Below are 11880 nucleotides of genomic sequence, written 5' to 3'. Positions count from 1 at the left end.
TGTATATAATTCTTTTTATTTTTCACTATTTAATAGATTATTATATTTTTTGAAGATGAAAAAAAATCTTATAATTTTTTAAAATAATTATAAACAATTTTTTAATATTGTATTTATGTATAATTATTACGTGTCTCAATCACTTTGGTATAATTATAAGTTGTTTTGGTTTAAGATTAGGATAATGGATTTGTTTTTTAAAAAGGGTAAATTTAGGGGAAATCCAAAAATGCAGGGATTTCTGTTTGACAAAAGCGCGTGATTGGAGTGTCCCATAAATTGCATATTCCGAATCTTAATCGCATGTGATCCATTTTTACAGATTCACACTTTCTTTCGTTTGGTTTCGTTGAAAGGGTCCTACTTCGAAGCCGTCTTCGTATTTCTCGTAAACCTCAAACCAAGGTACGAATCCTATCATGTCCCCACCCTTTCAATTCCCCTTTCTAACTCTCCGCAATCTCAATTCCTCTGTTTTTCCTTCTATTTTCTGCTGCATATGTTTCGGAGATTCTTTTCTCCTCTTTTTTTATTCTGCGATGCGATTGGGGATTCGTAAAAATATAAAATTTACTATTTTGGTCATTGATTCATGATTAACGAATTGGAATAATCCTTTGCATGTATGCCAAATGAACATTTGTTGTTGGTTTCTTACTTTGTATTTGGGGGTTCATGAACCGTTGCCGAAGTTGCTTCGGTTTCAGGGCGATGATTCTATTTATTATGAACTCAAAAATTGCTTGTGATCATTTGTCTCTACAATTTCAGAGTAGATTGTGTTTTTTAACTTTCTTGGTCAATCGTAATTTGATGTACTTGCGGTTTAATATTTCATGATGTGGCTATTTCCCACCGTTTTTTTTGTTAAAATTAAATTAAAATACACGGTGCTATGTATATGAGGAGTAAAATGGATTTATAGTTCATGTTCTTTTGTTTTTGCATGTTTCATTGCCCCTTCATAAGCTGCCAATCTAACAAGAAAGGAAGATACTCATTATTGGTGCATTTTGTGTTCTATCTCAGTCTTATCCTATTATGACTTTATTTTATCATCCATTACATTTACTTTTTCCCCTATCTTTCTTACCTCAGTTCACGCAAAATGGATTTACAATATCATTACTCAACAGGAAAAAAAAAAAAAGAAATAAAAAACTGTGTGATTCATGATGTGACCGAATCATTGTTTCACTTCAATGTGTGACTGAATTGCTTTATAATAGCTGTAGCTCTATGAAGAAAATCACATCCTCTGAAATTACTGCTTTATAATGATGCTTTGTTGAAAAAATTCACAGCCAGAAGGCTTTTTTTTACTTTTAGGTTAAGAAAACTTATTTCAACGATTTCAATGCAAACATAAAAAAAAATTTAAACATATTCGTTTGGCTCTGGAAACATACCTCTAATTCTAGGAGTTTTTTTTTCTTCTTCTTTTGTTTGTTTTGTGTTTTTTTTTTTGGTACCATATACTTCTTTACTTATTTTGTTCTCGATTATAAATAAAAGGAAAAAAAAATACAAACACTTTTTTTCTTAAATATATTAAATTTCAATTACTTTTTCTCATTTAATGACTTCTTTAATATATAATTTTTTTTGGATTGTATTACTCTTTTTTTGACATTTATAACATGGACAATTTAATTTTTAATTACATTATTTCTTTTGTTATTTATAGTATAGTCTAGAAAGAGTATTATGGAATTAAAAATATTTAATGCAGATAACAAATCTTTTTAATATGCATAAAATTGATTTTTTTCCTTATAATAGATAACAAAGAGTAATAATTAGTGGTTAATACTTGCCCACGTCTACACTTATTTGAACTTTAAATACATCAAATTATTATTACTACTATTATTATTATTATTATTATTATTATTATTATATATAAGAAGATGGTTCAAATGATATTGGTGTAATTTTTATTAAGTATTACCGTTCAATAATTTTATATTATATATACAAAATTTTATATTAATACAAAATGATTTGATACTTCATTCTTATAAAATAAAATTGACATAATATATACATTTCAAAATATAATAAAATATGAACATTTTGATTACTTTCAAGTTATTGTTCAATTTTAACAAAATTTGATATAAACATATAAAGTGATATGAAATTATAATTCAATGATTGAATTTACAAAATTCACATTTAATATAAAGTTATTGAGGGTACCGTTTGAATCCTTTTATATATATATATAATTTTTTTTTTAATTAAATGGGATACATGTTAGAATCTGTTCTTGCACGTGTTAATTGGAAGGAGTTCAGTTGGATTTGATTGTAATAGGCAGATTACTTTTTTCTTTCTCTCTTCTTTTTCTGCCTCTCCGTTTTTGGGCAGTCAAACTAAATTGGGCAGTATTTGATACATGGACTTTAGAGCCTATTTGATATATGTTCTTGCACGTGTTAATTGGAAGAAGTTCTGTTCGACATGATTGTAATTGGCAGATTATTTTCTCTGTTTTTCTCTTCTTTTTCTGTCCCTCTATTTTTGTGCAGTGAAGCCCAATTGGGTAGTATTTGATACATGGACTTTAGAGCCTATTTGATTCAAGACGACTTACAATAAAGGATATCCTTAAACAGAGAATATATGCCTGAGTAAAAAGGAGATTCATCTTTATGTCATGGATTGAGACTTGGCTAAAAGTGAAAGATCTGGTTGAAGGAATAGTAGAAGCAAAATGTTAGTGGATCTGTGTAGTTGTATAAGAGATGTTAAATTGGTTTGGAAGTTGCATATGTTACTGTTATGAGATTTCTAAAAGTTGACGAATAGAAGAAACGGGACATTTTGTACTAAACTATGTTTAATCTGAGATGTTGGCTGCTATATAGGAGTATATGCATTTTTGTGCCTGGTTGAATGTCATGATCTCTGACTACTGTCTTTGGCATTCACTAGATTAATTAGGTTAGAAAAATAAATTTGGCTGATACGATGTTCATCACCGGAAGGTGTTAACTGGTTAATCAATAATCATACTTGTGGAATCATTACAGCTACTTTTTGGAATGCTGGTTTTATAAAACATGTTTCGCTCTTAATTTTTCCTGCACAGCTTTTGATTCTTTAAAGTAAAGGCAGGTATGGAAGTAACGAACCATATGCAGTTCAACATTTTTTTAGTATTTTTGAAGTTTTTGTTAACTTTATTGCGAGATCACCAAGTGGCCTCACACCTTTGGGCGTGCTTGTGAATACTGATCATTCTTTACAGCTTGAGTTCTCTTCTCTGCTCATCCTTATAAGTTATTACATTGATGTTTTAGTTTGCTCAGCTAATGAATCCCTTTCACTGTATGAAGGCATTCATAGACCTATTTAAGATATATGATTGATGCGTGGTTATTAATAGGTGTTTGTATTTTAAACATAGTTGTGAAACCCGGGCACTAGACCTGGTCTGGCGGCCAGTTTATGAGGTCAAACAAACCTACCAGGCTGAATGGTTTGACCAAAAATCGGTCAGCATTCAGCTAACCTGCTTTCACAACATAGATTTGAAATATCTGGTAGCACAACATAATTTTAAAATATCTGACCCCTCGGATGATCTCAAAGAGAATTTTGGTTTTGACTTTTAGGAAAAAGAAAAGGCAAATAGTTATATGGATAGCAAATTACCGAGCAAGGAGTCCAAGGAGGTGGCACGTGAGTCGCTTATTGCTATCTCTAACACTTCCCCTGATAAGATTCTGGATTCAAATTCTGTGATCGAGAGCAAGAAATCAGATGGGGTTGCCAAGCCAAACTATGATCAAGACGAGAAGTTTAGGTCTGAACTGATTTCAATTTCTTATGCTGAATCCCCTGATGTCAAAATCTGATCAGTTTCAATGATAAACTAGTTCATGAGTATGTGTAAACTAATGGATTATCGTTTGGTGGAACTTTCACTTTTCCTATGTTGTGACTAAACTGGTTATAATTTGTCAACCTATGTAAATAGTTTCACTGGCCACATGCTTGGGTCATACGTTGTAATGACTGTGACAAGTGTGTTGTCTCAGTACTATGTTAGTTTATGTTTATGTGAGATTTTGAAAAGTTCAAAGTGCAGTACATTTTCTTATGCATCGTAATAATATGTTCTCTTCTCTTTTTCAAGCGAAGATGCTTCATTTTTTATTTATTTTTTTATAATGTCCTACACCTAAGGAAAATATATGAATGGCAGCAAGATTTTTATTACCAGCAACTTGAACAATCAATATTTAAAAGAGGTTACTACAAATAACTCTGAAGTTTTCATTTACTTTTCTGATTTTTTTTTACCTCGTCCACGCACGATATGAAACGAACCACCACCAGGGACTTCTCAATTGACATGAGCTCTCATTTTGATGGACCAATGCAGTGTTGTCGCAGAGGAAGTGAGGTAGCAGAAGCATGGTACTTGTTTTGGTGCATCAATGGATGGCCAACTTTGTCACTAGACTTCTTCCTTTGCTTGTTTCTATTAAAAGCGAATGTTGCAGAGAATACAAATAATTGAAATAGTATTGTGAAAAAAAGAAAGAGAGAAGAGGTTGAACTCCTGGGAGCATGACTCAGAGACGAACTTCTGATAAGTAAAATATTAGGCCAACAATAATTATACAAGATAAAGAATCTACTCGTATTATGATGAAATTAGATGCATTGTCTACGGCGTGTCTTGTTTCGCTTCATGTGATCCAATGCCCGTATAATATCAGCTGAAGCAACTACGGGCTTTTTTAAATATAAAATTCTCACTTTAGTTTTAATCTGTTTCATGTTATTAAAAATTTGCATAAGAAACAATGAAATAAATGTAACTAACATACGCATGTTTAAACATATGTTACATTTAATCCCAAACATGTAGTTCAGCGGTAGGGATTGATCCACACTTAAGCAAGGTCAGGATTCGAATCTTATCTTGTATATGCAGCCGCGTTAAATCTTAGAGCCAGTTATCCCACCCTTTGAGGTGCCTCCAAAGAGATTAGTCACGCCTATCAGCAGTAGATACTCCAAGAACGAATAAAAAAAAAAAACATATGTTACATTTCTTGTACTCCTGAAAATGATTATCGCCGGTGTTAAAAATAAAGTTAATGTACATATACACGGTGGCACCGGTTCTAAGGGATATAAAGCTAAAAACACATAATGTGAATTTTAAAGTGCATAGTATATATATATTTTTTTCACTAAGGAATATATACATAAAATTATTAGTATTATCTCCCAAAGAAATTAGATATTTGTAAATAACAATAAATTGACAAATTTATTAAGTTAAACTTTATCTAATAATTCTATCGATCATGTTACCGATATCTATTTTTTTTTTATAATATCTAATAGTTGTATATATATATATATTCTTTAAATTTTGATAACTTTTGATATGGTAGTGAAAAAATATATCATATACTTTAGAATTTAAATACATGTTTTTTTTTGTTTTTTTGTATATTAGAAAATAGTACCAATATCACTTTTTATATGTGTATTTTAGTGAAAGTCATGTTCCACAAGTGTGAACTAATTCTTAATTATTACCTTTGAGACACTCCATGAACCATATTCATTAAAAAAAATGTTACATTTAATCTAATAAAGAATGTAGATGGTATTTGAACTATTTGGAACAAGAATTAGGAAAAGTGAAAATTATTGTCACAATTCATAATTCAATTCCCCAATGTGGATGTGTGTACTGGTTGAGTTGAGAATTGAGAAGAGATGTCATTTTCATTGCAAGGATTGTAAATCATATAAACTAAACTAAAAAAATTTAAAGATCTCTGTTGTTTGCAAAAACTTGTTGCAACTCACAATGGTCACAATTAGGGACAAATCCAATACACCTCAAAAAAGGATGAAATATTTATTTAAATTTATTACACTTAATAACTTATATTTTATATCAAATTTTAATAATTTAACAATTAAATTAAAAATTATTAATGCATAGACTGAGTTGACAATTTTTTAAAAATTTAAAAATTATTTGATATTACATTTCATTAATTCAAATTGACAGAATGTAATTTATATATTGACTTTAATTAATGAAACAAAGTATCAAATAATTTTTATGTTTTAAAAAGTTTTATAGACGTAATCTATATATTAAGAACTTTTAATTTACTGATTGGATAATTAAAATTAAATATAAATATAAACTATTAAATAGAATAAATCTAAATAACTTTACTTAAAAAAAATAATTCACCCTCTTTAAATAAATATTAAATCATAATCATTAAATAATTATATTCTTTATCTAATTTGAATATCATTCTTTTAAGCCCTAAAATTCTCACAATATAATATATATAATTTTAAATTAACCTTTTAATGTAATCATGTATTTGGTAAAATAAAAATATTTTATCATAATTTTTTTACCAAGTCAAGGGGAGACCCCTATGTAGTCTGGTTACAGTATTGCAAATAAGATTAATTTTGGTATAATAGGTTGAGAGAAACATGTGAAAGTAAATAAATAAATAAATAAAAACTAGTGGAAAATTCTAATAAAAATTGAAGAATCGAATTTATTTATTTTTAAACAGATAGGATCCATTTTAAAAAGTGATACAATCCAATTGAAACTGGTTTTATATTTATGAGATTAAGTTTAACATTGTCGGGCTCCATTGTCAATTTGAGTGGTATGCGGTTAGAGTCGGGGATGGAGGAAGACGACTCCCACAAGGTGGAGATCCTCCTCAAAACCATTGGCCCCGCACGCCCCTCTCGCCTCCTCGTTCCCTCTTCCATCAAGGTTTCTCTCTTTTCCCAATTCATACGCTTTTTTCAATTCTACCATCCCAATAGTTACCATTTCAATTTCTGGCCTCATGCCAATTACCAATTGAGAGAATCAATAACCTTTCACACATCGCAAAAATTTCACTACACGATAATACTTACTTAGGGTTAGTTGCAATTCAAGCATGGATTGGGGTTTTTTGTAATATTTGTATGTGTGTATGTGGCGGCATGAGCCTTGCCTTTGGAATTCGTTCATGCACCAGAGTGTTTAATCGAAGCTTTACAATCCTGATTCTTTTAATTAGTTTGTTAAGATTATAGCTTTCTCAATCACTTGTAGGTGCGTGATTTGAGGAGGTTAATTGCCGGGAATGATAATTTACAAATTGACAACTTGAGTCTTGTTCTGCGCGGAAGTGCACTGTGTGACATGAAAAATGGAGATGATGTATACGTTCAACTCAATGATGGAGGTATGGTTCTAGTCCTAATTTTGTTATCTGATAATGAAGATTGTTTTCCTATGACATTTTCACATCGTTGTGACCTTCTGTAGTCTATACTATGGTGACGTTATTAACATTCATTCTTTCAAATTTGATATTAATTTAAACCAGCATCAGTATAATTATCAGTTTAAATCATTCTCTCCATAACTTTATTCCTTGGCCTATTACAAATTTGAAATACCAGATTACTTGTTGATTATATTGATTCCTTTTCTTTCTGCCTGGGTCAATAGTATTTTACTTTTCTTTTTATTTTTATGTTAAATTTTCTTACGTCTTACAAAGATGTGATTAATTGCCTGTTTATTTACCAGATTCTGTGATTGTTGCTGTCAAACCAAAGCCACCAGTGAAGGATGGATATGAGAATGATGAAGACGATGAAGATTTGGTAAGATCAATTCATTAACATCTAACAAAGTGGCCATAATGTCAATTGGGTACTCATTTGATTCAATGGCATCATCTCCTTGATTTCTGCTTCTGCAGAAGTTTCGGCTTCCTCAATCCTCAAGTCGGTGGAAGAAGAGGCTGTACTCTTTTCTACACGATAGCTTGAAGCTTCCAGGTAATATTCATTTAGACACTAGTAAACTACTATTTTGAAATATGTAATCATTAATTGTGGAATCCATAATGCTCAAATCATCGTTTGAAATCATTTGAACGTTCCTATTTAAGAATCTTCAAGTTATATTAATTTGGCACTTAAAGCATATGCCATGTTTCTTTTCCAATATGTATCACCATAATTTGCTTGCATGCATACAAAATTAACACTGGAATTATTCAGTAAGTGTATGCATTATTCCAGGAATCACTTTAGTTTAGATGTATGGATCACTTATGAGCAATACCACAATAATGATGATGATGATGATAATAGTTCCCTTTGAGATAAACAATCTTCTAAGTTCTAAATATGCTCATCTTTCATTGACAGATATCCTTTTGATGGTAATTTTTACTCTGAGTCTGAAGGCATGGGTTCTCATAATTTTGTGGTTTATCCTGGCTCCTGTTGCCCATAGATGGGAACTCGGTCCTTTGTATGTATGTGTCCTTTCTCCCTTCCTATTTTTTTTTTGGGCTTGTAATTCACTATCTATCTGTTTTTTGTTTTGGTCCATGTCCACTGTTTATCGTGCCCGTGCATAGCTGGGATTTGGGATGCTGGAACATAAATTTTAGTGCACAAATTACTGTGTAGTTTTATTTGCGAATTTTTTTTGGTCTATGACTATAAGTCAATTCATCTAACACTCAGGCCTGGTCATTTAAGCTTATCTTGAATCTGAATTCCCCTGGCCCTCCACCCGGAGCGACCTTTGAAAAAGATAAAACAAAAAAATAGTCTTCGTATGTTGTGAAAATTCTGAGGCAAATTTTACTGCTTTCTAGTATAAATCTTATGGTTAGATATTCATCTGATATGTTGAGAATTTCCCTGCACCATGGTGACCTCGAACCCATAATTTGATTTGAGATTGTAGAGATTAAATTAAGATGTCTTAAAAGGGTACTTTTTGATCATTATATAGGATAAAATTCATGTCTTTATTGTTTGTCACAACTTTCGTGTAGATACTTGGAACTGGCTTTTGTCTCATTCTCTTCAATCTTGGAAAGCGCCAAGCTGGTGACATCAGGTATGACCACCAGACATCGATTGTTGTGTACTATTTTGTTCAAACTTCAAAGTGATATACAAGGTGAAAGTCAAATCTGAAAATTCAAATAAGAGTGATGTATGTTGTACATATCTGGGTTGTATTATAATATATCAGGATGTTAAATCCCTTTGCAAATTCCTAGTATGAGGCGTAATATCACTACGGCTTCTTATTTAACCTTTTCATATTGCTCGATCCATGTGAAGGATGTCATAGGTTTAGTATTGCAGTTTTCAATTTCGAAAACATGAAAGTAATACTGCATTTTCTCAAAATAGAAAGACGAAAAGGAGTATATATTGATAGTAATTAGTAAGGCTAATGATATATTCTGTCTCATCTTTTACCTCATTTATATGCTCAAGATATTCATGATTGCTTGTCTATTCATAACATATATATATATATATATATATTGGAAGCATTCTGAACCTACTCATGCAATTTTATTTTTTTACCAATTATTAATGATTGTGGATATCAAGTTTACTTGTTGCAAACTATTTTGATTGTTTTTAAATATGTTCTACTCTACAAACCCATGCAGTGCATATTCTATCTTCAATGAAGACTTTAGAGAGCTTCCAGGGACACTTAACGCAGATCGCCTTGATAGAGATATAAGAGCAGGACAGTTTTGAGCCCTACTGCACTCATTCCAATCATTCCAACACTGATGTCAAGTCACATGATGTATATCTGCACAATCACAAGGAGATAATTGACCAGCCAAAGAGTTAATAGCTACAGTACCATTGAAATTGACAAGTTTTCTATTAGAGCTATGCCCCTTCTGTGTATATATCATTGTACGATGTCTTGGTGTGATTTGAGATGAACATGTTCCATTGTGGATTATTGTGTCTATGTCTCTGGTACCGAGGTTCCTGTTTATGAGTTTCAGAGTTTACACTGTGCAGCAGGAAGCTTTGGGCCATATGTGCAGAGACTTGTCAGGATTCAAAGTTGACAGCGGTAGTTTGTAACTTTTTATTAATCTATATTTCCTTTTAATTAACCTGTAATTTTTAACTGAAAAAAGTATAAATTTTGATTATAATCTACTGATTTAAGCAAGGTATAAAATTTATGTTAAAAATTTTAGAAACTTGTAAAGATCCTCTGGAGTGGCATTTTCACTGCATGAGATCATGGTCATAAAATTATTTATTTTATAGAAAATATTATAAATTTATGTTTAAAAGTTAGAATAGATGAAATGAATTCACATGATACTCATCTTCAATTTCATTGGAAAGGATCATTTTTCACTACGAAATAGTGAACGTGTGAATGATTTTTGAGAAAATGTTACAAATGCTTTGACATTTTCTTCTTAATACATTATCTCTTATCTGATAAATTGTGTTAATTTCATTGAATTGGGAGTCGATTTAGATTATTTAGCAGATTTTATGAGATTTATTTAAAAATGAAAAATATTTAAAAGCAAGTGTTGAGAAATATGCTGTTAGCTTTTGTTTTTTCCAAGAAAAAAAATTGTATTGCCGTTCCGTTCCCAAATATAATGTGGATGTGGTACGTTTTCCTCTGCTAAGTCAATGTCAAACACTTGTGGAGGTCATTTGGTCCAAGACCATCATGGAAAGTTGTTAGGGCGTACTTTCACTGTTATACACATTTTGTTTGTTTTAAACTTGTTACTTTTAAAAGTAATACCAACTATTTTTATTAACGACATTTTATTTATCAATATCTCACTTAAATATTTAAATTATTCATATTTAGCGCTTTTAATAAAGATATTTTTTAATAGTATACTGCTTTGAAAATAAATATTACGAGATGGAAGTAATATAATATATATTCCAATTTTCAATTACTAGTATTTTTCTTTTAATGATTGTCATTGGATCTGGTGCAGTAGAAGTCTATTTCAAAGCTATGTCATATAGCATGATTCATCCTGTCTACTTCTTTTTTGGGGTTAAGCACATCTTGTCTACTTTGGAACGTCCTATGGTGGTTTGGGCATAAATCTAGGTGTATTTGACATTGTGTTCATTCAAATAACACTTGCTTAATACCATATTTGTCATTTGAAGAAATTGATTGATTCCACAAATCTTGAATTGGATCTTTTTAGTTTGAAATGAAATTAAAGTGGTTTCAACAATATGATATGATTATGACTATTAACAAACATATATGGGGCTTGAGAAAATCAATTGTCGATAATATCATAGTTTGGAGCACCAATCCTTGACGGCACGTAACTTGACATTGGGGAATGAAGTCAACCATGTGAATGTGATAGTTTTGTTAACAAAATCAATTACCCCTCTTTTTCTCAACTAATTAGATGCACCTGGGACCAATCCCATGCACGTTCACATCTTCAATTCTTCGCAACTTTTCTTTTTTTGTTTTAAGTTTGGGGGAATGCTTTTTTTTATTTTATATTATAAATAATTAACACAATACAACTTATTTTCATTTTTAATTTATTATTCGAATTAATATTTCAAAACATGTCTGAAGATGCTTGCTTTCAAGATTTCCAATAATTTTGAAATGGGTTCGGTACCACATTTCTATCGTTTCTGTTGTTTTGAGGTGCTTATGAAATTCATCAACTCCGCATGTGCCATGTTACCTTGACGAGGGATTATCAAATTATAAACATTTTACATTGTTTACGCAGTAAATGATTATTTTCTGTAATCATTTTTTTCGTTTCCCAATCATCTAGATAGTTTACTTTGTGTTACCTTGTGCAATGCTATATAAATGAATTTATCTCCTTACCATAGCTCATACTAAGAGACAAGAGTGTGTATCTTCTTCTTAATTGAATATAAGTGTATTAATTTCTTAACTTATGTTTTCTCACAAGAATTAGTACATAAAGTTCTTGTATTATTTTATTTGCTTCCACGTAAAAT

At 30.7% G+C, this 11880-nt stretch overlaps 2 protein-coding genes across 2 annotated transcripts; both read left to right on the top strand.

Moving 5' to 3' along the window:
• Positions 1-248: 248 nt before the first annotated feature.
• LOC109809961 (uncharacterized) lies at positions 249-4146 on the top strand. Its single transcript, XM_020373392.3, has 2 exons — positions 249-405; positions 3624-4146. The coding sequence occupies exon 2, from the start codon at positions 3648-3650 to the stop codon at positions 3864-3866; it is 219 nt and encodes a 72-aa protein (XP_020228981.1). The 5' UTR covers positions 249-405; positions 3624-3647; the 3' UTR covers positions 3867-4146.
• Positions 4147-6642: 2496 nt separating this feature from the next.
• LOC109808509 (ubiquitin family protein) lies at positions 6643-9992 on the top strand. Its single transcript, XM_020371540.3, has 7 exons — positions 6643-6802; positions 7133-7265; positions 7616-7692; positions 7791-7869; positions 8245-8354; positions 8886-8950; positions 9522-9992. Exons 1-7 carry the CDS (start codon positions 6644-6646, stop codon positions 9613-9615), a joined length of 717 nt encoding a protein of 238 aa, XP_020227129.2. The 5' UTR covers position 6643; the 3' UTR covers positions 9616-9992.
• Positions 9993-11880: the final 1888 nt, after the last annotated feature.

Source organism: Cajanus cajan, chromosome 5 (genome assembly GCF_000230855.2).
Source record: "Cajanus cajan strain Asha chromosome 5, NIPB_CcT2T_4, whole genome shotgun sequence".
NCBI classification, from domain to species: Eukaryota; Viridiplantae; Streptophyta; class Magnoliopsida; order Fabales; family Fabaceae; genus Cajanus; species Cajanus cajan.
The sequence above is the reverse complement of the archived record's forward strand: the minus strand, read 5'-3'. Positions and strand labels throughout refer to the sequence as shown.